The 15,745-nt window shown below is 45.5% G+C and overlaps 1 protein-coding gene across 1 annotated transcript in view; it reads right to left on the reverse strand.

The window, feature by feature from the left end:
• The window catches only part of DECR1 (2,4-dienoyl-CoA reductase 1), an 83,863-nt gene that overhangs the window by 13,381 nt on the left and 54,737 nt on the right, over positions 1 to 15,745 (reverse strand). Inside the window, exons 6-7 of the mRNA XM_075316269.1 lie at positions 2,416 to 2,515; positions 484 to 556 (exon numbers count right to left, since the gene is read on the reverse strand). Of these exons, the coding sequence (XP_075172384.1) occupies positions 484 to 556; positions 2,416 to 2,515 (173 nt within the window). The remainder of the gene's footprint in view (positions 1 to 483; positions 557 to 2,415; positions 2,516 to 15,745) is intronic.

Here is a 15,745-nt window from a genome sequence, read left to right on the forward strand (position 1 = left end):
CTGTAATAAGCAGTGACAATGTAAAACTGACAGATCTAATGTCCGACAATAGAGAAGTATTGCAGGATAAGAGATTAGCGGTCAGGCAAGTAAAAGTCAAAGTAAAAAATAAATAAACAAAAATTGTAAAGTAAAAAATTGGTATTACTGAAAACAGCATCTCGTCTTGTAAGGAACGCAGCCGGTCAACATCCCTTTTTTTTTCCTCTACATTTGGGCCATTTACCCCCAAAAATTTGAGGCTCAGGCTATACTATTTATTTGCATAGTAGATGACATGACATTTCAGCTCTTTACTTTCTCCCTGACGCACAGTTATTAGGGACAGATACATCCGCAGGGTCTGTAACATGGGACATTAGGTAGGGCTGTACACAAGGATCAGCTCAACAAATAGTACTGTATAGGAGGGTGTAAAAAAAATGGGGTGTTTATTTTCCCCACAGTTAGAGATTAACAATGCATGTTAACATGGCGGCGAACCTTTGTTTTTATTGGTCCCGGCTGTATAACGTTGAACCTCAGACCATATCGTCCCCATTCAGCAGCAAGAGATCTACAATACAAATAATTACCGAAACGATTAATATTTCATCATAGTTAATGAAGAGTGTGGGAGAAAGAAGTAATTACACTGGGACGTGGTAATGAGGATGGCGGTATAATGACGGTGAGAACATATACTGCAGGTCTGCTCCATGTATCATTGTCAGTATATCCCTCTTCTGGACTCTGGATGTGATTCTGTAATAATCACAGTCATATTGTGCAATTAACCTGACATAATCTCTCATTTATGGATGACAGACCAGGTCTACTCTGTTGTGTGGAGTCCAACTGATCAAGCCTTTCCATTTTACCGACTATATAGACCAGGGTTCCCCAACTCCAGTCCTCAAGGGCCGCCAACAGTGCATGTTTTCAGGATTTCCTTAGTATTGCACATGTGATAATTTAATCACCTGCACAGTTGATGATTCCATGTGCAATACTAAGGAAATCCTGAAAACATGCACTGTTGGCGGCCCTTGAGGACTGGAATTGGGGACCCATGATATAAACCAAGCTGAACCTCCATTGCTCCAGCACAGGCCACTGTGGTGCTCTCTGCCAAGGACAAAACATTACACGGGATTATAGTGATTAACCAAACCTTTCAAGAACACTAAAGGCCGCCTTACACGCTGCGACATCTCGTTGGGGTCACGGAATTTGTGACGCACATCCGGTCGCTTTAGCGATGCCGTTGCGTGTGACACCTATGAGCAATTTTGCATCGTCGCAAAAAAAAAATAAAAAAATAAAAAAAAAATAAAATCACTCATCGGAGACATGGGGGTCCCTTCTCGAATATCATATAACTGATGGGGGCGGGTACCCACGCTAGCGATATTGGTCACGATATCGCAGCATGTAAAGCGGCCTTTACACACTAAAGTAAACACTCATGGACACCACTTAAAAGTGGAAGAAAGAAATGGTCCATGGGTACAAAAACATAACTTTAAAAAGTAATCTGTAAGCAGATTTTTGCTATGCAATCGGATAGCAGCGTGATCAAGGGACAAAGAGCCAGACTCCAGTGATGTATCACTGACACTTACCAGACTGATTGGAGCATTTTTGATACAATCCCGGTATTTGCTGCAGATGTAGCAGGGCTTAGAATGCAGTCATGTATAACACCGCCTACACCACTGATTGTCAGCTTCCTATGTAGACTGTACATTGTCAGCAAGCTTTCAAACAGTGGTGGGGTCTAAATTACACAGATTAGCCTGACACGCGACTCCTAGTCCGGCAGTAATGATCTCCTCACTGATAAAAACACGGATTGTATTGAAACTACAGAAAGCTGCTAAGCAAGTGACACATTGCTGGAATCTGGCTCTCTGTCCCGACATTATGCTGCTCTCAGAGTAAAAAAAAAAAGCTCAAGCGTTAGGTAGGGGAGTACAACTTTACACACCGTAGAATTAGAACCCCTCCATCCCCTATAATGAACTTTAGAAAAATACTAAACACTCAATGGTGTCCCAATACAACACAATAATGTAAAGAGGGATATTTGGAACAAAAGTTAGTGTATAGGCCTCAGGGGTACAGATGGGACCATATATTTATATTATGCTTCTGTTGGCATTTTATCTATATGTACAGTTAAACAAAACCAGTATAAAATTAAATGTTACACAAATTTATATATATATATATATATATATATATATATATATATATATATATATATATATATATATATATATATATATATATATATATATATATATATATATATATATATATATATATATATATATATATTACACACACACACACACACACACACACACATTATGTAATATATACATATACACATATAATATATACACACTGCATTCAGAAGCGCTGACTCACGTGCACAATGCTTCCACGCCGGCTTTAGCAGAAGCGCTGGGAACAACAAATCCAGATCCAGTTTCCGCATATATTGTGGTGATTGCCAGAAATGCTGCACCTAGAAATAGATAAAACATGGCAACATCTAATCAAGTGTACTTCAACGAAAGCCAAACAGATTTAATAAAAATCATACTATGGAGTTGGAGCTTTCAGTCGCCGGGTCAAGGTGCCCTAAACTTTTTGGAATACTTAGAATAGATAATCTGGTGTCTGATTATTCCAGTCTGTAAACATTCATATAAAAACAAAAATTTTTTTACTAAGAACATGAATTTCACTCTGATTAAACAATTTGATTAAACAAATCTAGTCACGATACAAAACAATATTTTTGACACAAAAACAGCTCCGATGCCCCTTCTTATTCACATATATTGTTCAAAATGTACCTATTTTAGGTTTTCAGATCTTTGTGCTTATTAGGCCCTGTGCGCACTGGAAAATGGACTTTTCTTATGAAAAATCCGCACCCTCTGGCAGAATACCGCACCAAAAACCGCGGTAAAACCGCACCCGCGTTTTTGCCGCGGGTTGATCCCTGCGGTTTTTTACCATTATCTAGGGCAAAAAATGCAGGTACCTGCAGAAAAAAAAGGGACATGCTCATTCTTTTTGCTGCAGAAATTCTGCAGAAAAACTTGTAGGGGGAAAAAAACCACAGGGTGCGCACAGCATTTTTTTTTTTTTACCATAGGTTTTGCTGGGAAGGACTGCAGCAAGGTTAGGAACATTTTCTGCAGCAATTCATGCAGCAAAACCGCGGCAAAAACCACAACGTGTGGACAGGGCCTTAACGGCAGTACGTTTTGGGTGGTGCTGTTCTATTTTTTACCACCTCTTTTTGTGACAGACACCCCTCACACCTGAGACAGCAGTATGCTCCTGAGGAATCGGACAAAATACGGAAATTGTTTGCTTGCAGTGATTGCGGCAAAAGGTTGTGCAGCTAAATATTGAGTTAAAAGGAACCATCAATGTTGCCCAGGCCAGTGTCATATTTTATTATTTTTTTCCTGTTGAACTAAAATTCAAAAGCAAAATGTCGGATTCTCATTAGTATTTAGTAAATGTAAATAGAGAAATGCTTCTGTCAGTTTTAAGTTATTCCAGTGACCATTTGGGGTTTTTCTTCCTTTAATAGAAGGGAACCACGAATATGGTTCACGCCTGTAATTTGCACACACTTCTTCTAAAGGATTTCCAAAAAGACCTCCATACACAGATTTTTTTCTTTGAGAATAGCCCTTTTTGAAGGTCAAGTTATCCCCTATGGACAGCATATGTGATAACCTACTGATTGCAGGGGGGTGGGGTGTTTCTCTCCAGAGGTCGGGATCTGGATCGATCCTTGATGAGATCCTGTGGCTCCATATTGATTGTAGCAGATGAGTGTAGCTAGACTTCGGCTCCATTGATAGTCTGAGACTGACGGAGGAAGCCAAGCAACGTGCCCTCTGCCAGCAGTGTCACTGACAATGGATGGAGACCAAGTATGTGCTCCTCTTCTCCATCCAAGACGGAGATGTTGAGTCTCACCCCGATTGTTGGGGGTGCCAACAGTCAGACGCACAGTGATCAGCAACTTATTAATAGGGGATAACTTTTGCTTTTTGGCAACTAACCATTAAAGGAACAGTATCAATATCCAATAAGGTAAAGTGAACCTGACAGCTAATATATAATACCCAATTCATGGCCAGTATGCTTCAGATACAGGATGGATGATCTCAGCCAGGTATGTTACATGCTGCGGCGTTTGAGAGAAATATACTTTAAAACCCACCGGGGGAACAAGCCTCGCTGTAGACTAGTTGGACAAGTGGGTCTCCAGTGGCTTCTCCTTGCCCACTGCCCTTGACTTACAGGTCTCTCCCTATACATAGACGTACAATACGTCGGGGACTGTCCTGTCCGACTAGTCTACAATGCGCCTCGCTCCCTGGCAGCTGGACTGTATCAGTAGTAAGTGAAGTAACACAGCAATGGTGGCCAGTAAATACGTTACATGGGTTGTCGGATTACAAGACGTTATCACTGATCTCATTGATAGGTAATAACTTATTGAATGGGGATGGAAGGGGTCGGGTGCGGTGAAGGGACCTGCAGGACTTGCATTTTAATCCCCAATGGGGCACTTTTATCCTAGTTACAGAAAGGAACAGCAGATCGGATACCTCCATTCATTCTCTTTGGGGGCTGCTCATAAAATCCAAGCACAGTGCTCTGCATAGGGAATGAATGGAGGGGCAGTATCTATGCGTGTCCCAGAGGTCAGACCCCAACCGATCAAGTGGTTATCACTAGTGGAGAGAGCATGTTCGTTACTCAATCAAGCATCGGTGTGCTTGGGTACTCGTGGAGCTTGGCAGAGTATCACAGGTGATCAGATATGTTGTCCGTGAAACATCTACCACAATGCACAGGCTAGCTTCATGGAATGATGGGAGCAGGCACCACAGGGAGAGCCATTTGCAGTCTTCGGGCTCTTTTCCACCTGCGATTTTCATGTGCGAGTGAGATCCGATAAAACATTGGATCGCACTCGCACCAGTGTTAATCAATGAGGCAGTGTCCGCTCTCCTTTTATTTCTTGACACGAATCGTGCTCTCGGTGCAATCGCAGCATGCTGCGTTTTGCGAGTCTCGTCTCATGCACCCCCATACAAGCCTATGAGAGTATGAAACCTCACACTGCACTTGCATGTTATGCGACTGTAGTGTGATATACGGAGAGACATACAGCGGAGGAGAGGGAGAAAGTGCTCCCCCCCTCTTCTCCGAGGCTGTAATATGATCGCAAGATTGCATGACCCTCGGCTGACGCCCGCAGTAGAGGATTATTAGCAGATCCCTTCCGATGTTCTCGTATCGGAAGCGGTACGCAAGTGGAAAAAGGCCCTTCAAATGACTCTCCTGGGGAATAAAACAATGTCCTTGAACATAGTGCGCAAAAAAAAAAAAAAGTCCACCATCCCGCTGGATATGCTCTACTTATGACTTGCTGGATGTGGGTGGAGACCTGAAGAGGCCATTCATTGACTTTCCATAAGGCTAGTTACTCCAGTCTAGCTCATGCAATCGTCTGACCAGTCTGAATAGCATTTTAGTGCTCACCCATCACTAGTTATCACCCATTATGGGGATAGGTCATCACTGGTTTTCACCGAATAATCTTTAAGCCCATTCTGTGATAGACACTTGTCCACATGTCTGAGATAATCCACTGATATTGATCCATTCAACAGTACTTAGACCAACGGCCACGTAGACTGATTGCCAGAAGGCCATGTGACCCGAAACAGGTGCAGGGACATTTCATACATCAAAAAGGAAAATACAGAAGTGTGATCTTCATAAAACCATAAAGAAATACTAAAATACATTTCTGACGCATTTCGAGCCTAATCTAAGTCATAGTGAATCCGTAGTACGTGTACGATCACACGGCACAAGTGCTGGCAGTGCCAGAATATCCCGTCATTTATAAGCCAACAGTCCGAGTGCTGCATTGACGAGGTAAACAAGACGGGCACATCTGTATTCTGCATCCAACGTAGTGTTAAATTATTAATGGCTTAATAATAAAGGAAAAGTTATCAAAACAATTCTAATTAAACTATTACTGCCTAAAGGACATCCATACAAAATTTAATACCGCTGTGGAAACGGGAAATCTGACTCAGCTAATCAAATTTTATAGTGGGGAATGATGCTTCAATCGGAGCACAATAAATTGAGTCATGAACTATGTACACATTTACTAGGCATGCCCCGGGCATCACCGGGACTAAAATGAGTTTCAGATTGTATACAATGACATTTGTCACAGAGGCCCAAACAGCTGATAAATCAAAACGTGGATCCGAACACCGAAAACTACTGAAAAACAAAGGCCAACAAAGTTTTAGATCAGAGACATAGTAACACGCGTCGGGTATGTCAGCGAGCGGCACTCAGCACGGGCAGGATCACTGACATGGTGAAGACTCATTACTATTCACACCCTAAAAGTGGTGTCTATACAATGCAGGAATGACTGATATAGGAGAGCAGGCATCCTTCATATCGACTCTTGATCTTGAACAAAAAATATGCACATGCAAAAAAAAAAAAAAAAAAAAAAATGGTTTTACTGAGACAAACATAAGCAATGTGTATTTGAGTGGTGGCAGGCCACCTCCCAGCAAAAATACAGGGGTCCTGGCACTCCCAAGGCTGTACTTCGGGTACAGGCAAGACTAGATGTAAAGCATAGAGCCTATGTAAACACTGGCCTGTGTAAGCAATGTTCTTGGCATTTGGACCCCCACTGATTTAAAGCACCACTACAGAGGGTTGTTGTTTTTTTTTTTTTTGTTTTTTAGCACTGGAATGGCACTTTAAAATCGAAGCCCCCTGTCATATACTCACCTTCCGGAGTCTTCACTTCTTATCAATGTTGCTCCCATTCCACAGCACCATCTTGTGACTAACTTCTGGCTTGCGGCCAGAAGTTATGTCATAAGTTCCCAATGCAAGTCTATGAAAGCAAAAGCAAGGCTCTCAAAGACATGTGGTGAGTTGCGACCTCGGGAGCGATAGTGATAGAAGATGAAGACGCCGGAGGGTGAGTATAATATTGGAGGGTGAGTAGAATATAGGAGGGCGAGTATAATATAGCGGGTCAGAGACTTAAATTTAAGAGGTAAGGTGTCTTTTTTTTGTATTAATAATAGTGATTATGAAATAAAGTATTTTTAATACAAAATTAAATTCACTATTTAATTCACTTCTAGTTTTGCTGAAGGCACTGGGGGCTGCCATCTTGGATTTGTTGTTTGGAACAAGAGTTACTCACCTCAAATACAGCAGTCCCCTGTGCATAACAGACAGTTGTCAGGCTGCGACCCTCTTCTCTAACACTGAGAGCTCCCTGCTGTGAGCTGGACGCGACCCCTGGGCTGTCCAGATCACAGCAGAAGGAGGAGATCGGCGCCATCTTTGTGGCGCTCACAAAGTATATGGTGTGCTGCACGTTCCCCCTGTCTTGTTCAGGATGAGTGAGTATCGGTGCCGGGCCGCCGCCGCTACACTCCCCCCCTCCCATCCAGTTACCCTCTCTCTCCCCTACCCTCTACTCCCACCGCCGCCGCTCTCGTGTCCTGACCTCGGGCCTCCACTCCTCAGCTCAGCAGAGCACAGTATACTGAGGAGCGCAATGTACACAGGCATGCGTGCAGCAGAGCACTGCCGGCGGGTGTGTGGCAGAGCACTGCCGGAGGGTGGCAGAGCATTGCGGGTATGAGGCGTGCAGAGCACTATGTGGGGAGCACTATGCAGCTGTACTAGGTGACACTTTAGACATTAGGATCACTTTGCTGTCACCAACAAAATGGCTCCGCACTGTGATCCTACACTTAATCTTCCCTTATCTTTGTGGAAAGATTGGGAGGGGGAGGTGACATCACACACAGGAGAGCAGATCCTGACCACTTTTACTGCAGCTGTAATGTGAGCTAGTTCTACAATAGGATTTCAGCAGCTGCTCCCTCTAGTGTTTAAGAGTGGAAAATATACTTTTTTTTTCATATTTTGCTCAATTAAAAACAAATATGTTAACAAAATATTAAAAACATTAATACTTTACATTTTTTCAGTTATTGACATTTTTTTTTGGACGACACCTTCCCTTTAAAAAAGTCTCACTAAATAAATAAATAAATGCTGAAGAGGTGCTTTAATATGGATAACCTTGGCTAAATAAAGGCCATTGTCCTCACAGAATTGCAAATCACGTAAAACAAAACATGAGAATACTCACCGTCCCAAAGGTCCGGCACTGGCTCCTCACAGGTGAAGGCCCGTCATACATGTGTTTCCAGCCATTAAAATTTAGGTTGACTTTCCCACCTTTGCATTTTCACATGGACCGTATGAGCCACACGTCTGTCATGTGATCCACAAAGGGACAAGTCCATTTTTTTCCCCGGCAGCACGGATCTCTCAGACTCATACAAGTCAATGGGTCCGTCAAAAAACAAAAAAAAAAAAAAAAAAAAAAAAAAAGTGACGTGGGGTCCTCCCATTTTTAAATAACCAGCCAGGTAAAGTAGACACCTATGGGGAATGAATGAATTTTTTTTTATATTCTTTTTGATTACTGGGTTAGTAATGGGGGTGTCTGATACATGACATGGATGTAACGTTACACGGATGGTCAAAACAGAAATTTGCGGGTTTTCTGTGCGTACGTGTGAAGGGGGCCTTACCCTGTAAATTACTGTCTGCTGCTAGTGCATAACACCTGTGGACATTTAACACCTGTGGACATTTAACACCTGTGGACATTTAACACCTGTGGACATGAGGGACATCTGAACAGAACCAAGTGGATACTTTCCCCTTTTAAACTGAATCTAAAGCAGATTTTGAAAACTTTTGCCATGTGCACACATTGAGTATTTGGTGAGTTTTTTACCGCAGTATTTGTAAAGGCAAAACAAGGAGTGGAACAATTCGAGGGAAAAAAAAAACAAAAAAAAACAAACAAACCTCACCAAATACTCACCGTGTGCACGTGGCCTTTGTTTGAGCTTTCTATTTTCACTGCGTCAAAAACAGTGTCCTACAGTTCCAGCAAAGTGGATGGACGTCAAGAAATAAACCTCCTGCGCGCTCTGTTTTTTTTTTTTTTTAAACTCGAAAACCGGCCTTTTCAATTCCACATGTCAATTTCTCTTCCGGGTTTGCCTATTTATATACAGATTTGTCCCATAGACTTGCAAGCATGTAATGAAAACATGAAGCCTCATCAAAGCAAAAATACCAGAGGGTATAAATAAAATAAAAATTAAAACCCCAGCAAACACTCAAGTGGAAGATAACCTGATCAGTAAGGCTGGTGCTGTGATATACAGTGGATTTCACAAAAAATACACTGGATACCTAGTCTAATATGTAAAGCTGAGTGTATATGTGCATGTATGTGTGTATGTGTATATGTCCGCTAAAGGAATCCGCACCGTCGCATTTACAATCACAAAATTTTCAAGACACTCCATGTGACTCCAGGAACATCATAGACCATGTTTGGACGGGAAAATCTAACCCAGCACTTTACAATTAGTCTCCAAAATCCTGCCTCCATTGATCTGAATGGAGGTGGGAGATACAGGCTATTAATAGCAACTGTCAGTGGTTGCTATAGGAACAAAATAAACTGTTAGTATAAGAAGCTTATGTGTGAGGTAATAAGATATCGGTCGGTGGGGAGACGGATAGAGAGACAGAAAAAGACAGACAGAAAGACGGCCGGGCAAAGAGACGGCCGGGCAAAGAGATGGACCTGGAAGGAGACAGACAGACAGACAGACAGACAGACAGAGACGACTGATACAGAGACAGAGAAACGGATACAGACAGAGACAGACACACAGAGACAGACAGACAGAAACTCTGAGAGATAGTTACTATCCTGGGCAACGCCCGGGTACTACAGCTAGTGACAATAAAATTTAGAATCCCGTTAAGGCAACCCCCAAACCAGAGAGAATCCCTTTGGCTCTGTGCACATGTTGCAGTTTTGTCGCTTTTTTTCTATACAGATGACAAAACCTGAAGGATTTCCTAGTCCCCGCAAAGTGAATGAGAATCCGGCTTATCTTTTCTAGGCAGATTTATATCTGCAGTATGTCAATTCTTTCAGTATTTTTGCTGCACATGTCACCCATACTAATGGATGGGGAAAAAAAAAAAAAGTATTTTTTCCTGCCAAGAGATGCAGAAACCATAAAGAAATTTTTGCTGCAAATACTTTGTGTGCACATAACCTTAAAAAGGGTCTACGCTCAGTGACTTTTGGTGTTTCCCTCCCTGGAGAGCGCAGGCAGAGGACGCAGTCAGCTGCGGTGATGGACGCTCCGTGCAGAGCTCGGCTCCGCTCCCCTCATCTCTCATTGATAATAGGAGATGTTCTCAGCAGATTACGAGGAGATCTTCACACCGTAATCCGATTGCCCTTTTACAGGATTTGTGATTTCCGTACGGCTCCTGAAGACGGCATCTGTCACCCAAGACTTTAATCATTGAATTGCCCATTGCTGGCCGGCGTGGTCTCCATACATCTGTGTTTATCCACATCTGATTCGATCAATTCTTGTAACACAGATCTACAAAGATAAGCGGCGCCGCTACCACCACTATTCATTTATCTTCAGAACAAGCTTTTTTTTCCCCCTTTTTGGTTAGTGAGTATTTCATTATGGCTTATGTGCTGCAGAGAACGTCTGATCAAATCAACACGTTTGCTGGTATAAAAGTTATGTGTTCTCGTGGTTATTGCATTGTCATCTCCAGTAAATGACAGATGTCCATGATGTGAGGACCCGGATACATTATGTTGTAGCTGAACTTTGCTGAAAATCCAATCTTGTGTGGGTACATGAGCAGATTAGATTGCAAGCCCATGGGAGCCGGTGACTACAGCACACCTGAACGTCTCCTACAAATAACTCAACATCAGGGTGTTTTGGGACATAATAATTATACTATTTTATTTTTTTTTAACCACCAAAATATAATACAACACGTGTTTCGTATTGGAAGAATCAGGTTTTTAGGTTATTTTGACCACACGTTAAGTGCTGTAGAAAACTAAATTCAAGAAACAATGGGGGTTTTTTTTAATATATAATTTCTCCCCACTTGGAATGTTTTTCTTTTGCAATTTTTCAGTACATTATAATGGTAAAAAAAAAAAAAAACAAAAAAAAAAAAAGAGAATTTTGTTTACTTACCGTAAATTCTTTTTCTTATAGTTCCGACATGGGAGACCCAGACCATGGGTGTATAGCTTCTGCCTCCGGAGGACACACAAAGTACTACACTAAAAAGTGTAGCTCCTCCCTCCGAGCATATACACCCCCTGGATGACCACATCTAGCCAGTTTAGTGAAAAAGCTGAAGGAGGACATCCACCCACAAGTAGAGATAGAGTAAAACCCGGAATAACCGGAACCTCTGTCTACAACAACAGCCGGTGAAAACACACGGAACAAGAACTGCCAACAGGCAACAGGGAGGGTGCTGGGTCTCCCATGTCGGAACTATAAGAAAAAGAATTTACGGTAAGTAAACAAAATTCTCTTTTTCTTCATCGTTCCTTATGGGAGACCCAGACCATGGGACGTCTCAAAGCAGTCCATGGGTGGGAAATAAATAGAAACTGAGAAGTAGGCAAAACCTAACTTCACAAATGGGCGACAGCCGCCTGAAGGATGCGTCTGCCCAAGCTCGCATCTGCCGAAGCATGACCATGCACTTGGTAGTGCTTCGAAAAGGTGTGCAGACTAGACCAAGTGGCAGCCTGACAGACCTGCTGAGCCGTAGCCTGGTGCCTGAAAGCCCAAGAGGCACCGACAGCTCTGGTCGAGTGCGCCCTAATCCACGGCGGGGGGGGGGGGGGGGGGCACCTGAGAACATTGGTAGGCATCGGATATGGCCGACCTAATCCAACGAGCTAGGGTCGGTTTAGAAGCCGAGAGACCCTTGCGCTGACCTGAGGTCAGCACAAAAAGAGAGGTGCACCGCCTAAGGGCAGCGGTGCGTGACACATAGATCCGGAGCGCCTGCACCAAATCTAAAGTATGCAACGCCTTCTCAAAGCGATGCACAGGGGCCGGACAAAGGGAAGGCAATGAATTGTCCTGTTTAAGGTGGAAAGGAGACACCACCTTAGGGAGAAAGTCCGGAGTCGGACGGAGAACCACCTTGTCTTGGTGAAAAACCAAAAAGGGTGACTCCGAAGAGAGCGCAGCCAAATCAGAGACTCTCCTGAGAGAGGTTATGGCCACCAGAAAGACCATTTTCTGTGAAAGACGAAACAAAGAAACCTCCCTAAGAGGCTCAAAGGGGGGTTTCTGTAAGGCCGTGAGGACCAGGTTGAGGTCCCAGGGATCCAGAGGCCGCCGGTAAGGCGGAATGATGTGAGATGCGCCCTGCATGAATGTGCGCACCTGGGCCAGTCGGGCGATACGCCGCTGGAACAACACTGAATAGGATAACTGAAGTGAGCACTAATATATATATATGCTGGAACAACACTGACAGAGCCGAGACCTGTCCCTTGAGGGAATTGAGGGATAGTCCTAGCTGCAGACCGGACTGTAGAAAGGACAGGATGGTCGGCAAGGAAAACGGCCAAGGAGCATGGCCGGAAGAGCGACACCAGGACAGGAAAATTCTCCAAGTCCAGTGGTAAATCCTGGCCGAGGAAGACTTCCGGGCCTGAGTCATAGTGGAGATGACCTCGGAAGGAATGCCTGAAGCCGTCAGGATCCAGGACTCAAGAGCCACGCCGTCAATCTGAGCCGCAGAATTCTGGCGGAAAAACGGATCTTGTGAGAGAAGGTCTGGGCGGTCCGGGAGATGCCACGGCACCTCTACGGACAGACGGAGCAGGTCTGGGTACCAAGCTCGCCTGGGCCAGTCCGGAGCAATGATTATGACCCGACGGCCCTCCATTCTGATCTTGCGCAGGACTCTGGGCAAGAGAGCTAGAGGGGGAAACACGTAGGCCAGACGGAACTGGGACCAATCCTGAACCAGTGCGTCCGCCGCCAAGGCCTGAGGATCGTGGGAGCGAGCCACGTAAACCGGGACCTTGTTGTTGTGCCGGGATGCCATTAGATCCACTTCCGGAGTGCCCCACTTGCGGCAGATTGACCAGAACACTGCCGGATGCAGGGCCCACTCGCCGCTGTCCACGGTTTGACGGCTGAGATAATCTGCCTCCCAGTTTTCTACGCCTGGGATGTGGACTGCGGATATGGTGGACTTGGAGTCCTCCGTCCACTGAAGGATACGTTGAACTTCCAACATTGCCAGGCGGCTGCGTGTCCCGCCTTGGTGATTGATGTAGGCAACTGCTGTCGCGTTGTCTGACTGGACTCGAATGTGCTTGCCCGCCAACAGGTGGTGAAAAGCTACGAGAGCTAGGAGCACAGCTCTGATTTCCAGCACATTGATCGAGAGGGCTGATTCGGACGGAGTCCAAGTGCCCTGTGCTCGGTGGTGGAGAAACACTGCTCCCCAGCCGGATAGACTGGCGTCCGTGGTGAGAATCACCCAGGACGGGGCCAGAAAGGAGCGTCCCTGGGACAGAGAGGGGCCGAAGCCACCACTGAAGAGAGCTCTTGGTCTGTGGCGACAGAGCCACTAGCCTGTGCAAGGAAGAGGTCCGCTTGCCCCGACAGCGGAGGATGTCCAGCTGCAGGGGACGCAGATGGAACTGGGCAAAGGGAACCGCTTCCATTGACGCCACCATCTGACCCAGCACCTGCATTATGAAGAAAGAAGAGTTCTGCCCAGCGCAAGAAGGAGAAATATGCCAGTAAATTTCCAGATGCTTTATTCTGCTTGGTTTCCAGTAAAAATGATCATATAAACATATGAACAGTTAAGACAATGTCCTCCATGGATGCTGACACAACAGCTGTTGTGTCATCATCCATGGAGGACATTGTCTTAACTGTTCATATGTTTATATGATCATTTTTACTGGAAACCAAGCAGAATAAAGCATCTGGAAATTTACTGGCATATTTCTCCTTCTTGCGCTGGGCAGAACTCTTCTTTCTTCATTATACACAGGTAGCAGCACCTGCAGCCCGAGCAGCAGAAGGAAATTCGAGCACGTGGAATGGGTGAGCTGAAAGTTTTTCTTTTTAGCACCTGCATTAGGTGCCTGATGGAATGACGGCGGGGCCTCAGCAGAGAGTGCACCGCCAGATGAAGGGACTGCTGTTTGACTAAGGGCAGCTTCACAAGTGCCGGCAGAGTCTCGAATTGCATCCCTAGGTACGCAAGTTCCTGGGTCGGGGTCAGAGTGGACTTGGGCAGATTAACAAGCCACCCGAATTGAACAAGCGTGGCGAGAGTGAGCGAGACACTCCGCTGGCAGTCTGCACTGGATGAAGCCTTGACTAGAAGGTCGTCCAGGTAAGGAATCACTGCCAACCCCTGGAGGTGCAGAACCGCAACCACTGCTGCCATGACCTTGGTGAATACACGAGGGGCCGTGGCTAACCCGAAAGGGAGAGCCGCGAATTGGAAATGTTCCTCTCCGATTGCAAAACGTAGCCAACGCTGGTGTGAAACTGCAATTGGCACATGCAGATAGGCATCTCTGATGTCGATGGATGCTAGAAAATCTCCCTGGGTCATTGAGGCAATGACTGATCGCAGAGACTCCATGCGAAAGTGCCGCACCTGAACATGCTTGTTGAGAAGCTTGAAATCCAGGATGGGCCGGAAGGAACCGTCCTTCTTGGGGACTAGGAAGAGGTTTGAGTAGAAACCTCTGAACCGTTCCCGGGCGGGAACCGGTACAATTACTCCGTTGGCCTGCAGGGAAGCCACGGCCTGAGAGAAGGCGGCGGCTTTGGAGCAGGGGGGAGTGGACAGAAAAAAATCTGTTTGGCGGGCTGGAAGAAAATTCTATCCTGTAGCCGTGGGAGATGATATCCCGCACCCACTGATCGGAGACGTGTTGGAACCACACGTCGCCAAAGTGGGAGAGCCTGCCACCGACCAAGGACGTTGCTGGCGCAGCCAGATAGTCAAGAGGAGGCTGCCTTAATGGCAGCGGCTCCTCCGCTCTTCTGAGGACGCGGCTTCGTGCGCCAGCTGGGTTTTCGATCCTTGGCTGAGTGAGTGGACGAGGCTGAGGGCTTAGAGGATGACCAGTTAGAGGAACGAAAGGAACGAAACCTCGACTGGTTCTTGCCCTGGACAGGTTTCCTGGTTTTAGTTTGTGGCAAGGAAGTACTCTTCCCGCCAGTAGCTTCCTTAATAATTTCATCCAGTTGTTCACCGAACAGCCGGGACCCAGCAAAGGGGAGCCCAGCAAGGTACTTCTTAGAAGAAGCGTCTGCTTTCCACTCTCGAAGCCACAAGATCCTGCGGATCGCGAGGGAATTAGCGGAAGCCACCGCCGTGCGGTGAGAAGCCTCCAGAATGGCAGACATGGCATAGGATGAAAAAGCCGAAGCCTGGGAAGTTAAGGCAACCATTTCGGGCATAGAGTCCCTGGTGAGGGAATGCATCTCCTCCAGAGAAGCAGAAACGGCCTTAAGAGCCCACACCGCAGCAAAAGACGGGGAGAACGAGGCCCCTACCGCCTCATATACAGATTTGCCGCCTCATATACAGATTTGGCCAGAAGGTCAACCTGGCGGTCAGTGGGATCCTTAAGTGAGGTGCCATCGGCCACAGATACAACTGTCCGGGCTGAGATTCTAGACACCGG

This window comes from Anomaloglossus baeobatrachus, chromosome 6, assembly GCF_048569485.1.
Source record: "Anomaloglossus baeobatrachus isolate aAnoBae1 chromosome 6, aAnoBae1.hap1, whole genome shotgun sequence".
Classification (NCBI taxonomy): domain Eukaryota; kingdom Metazoa; phylum Chordata; class Amphibia; order Anura; family Aromobatidae; genus Anomaloglossus; species Anomaloglossus baeobatrachus.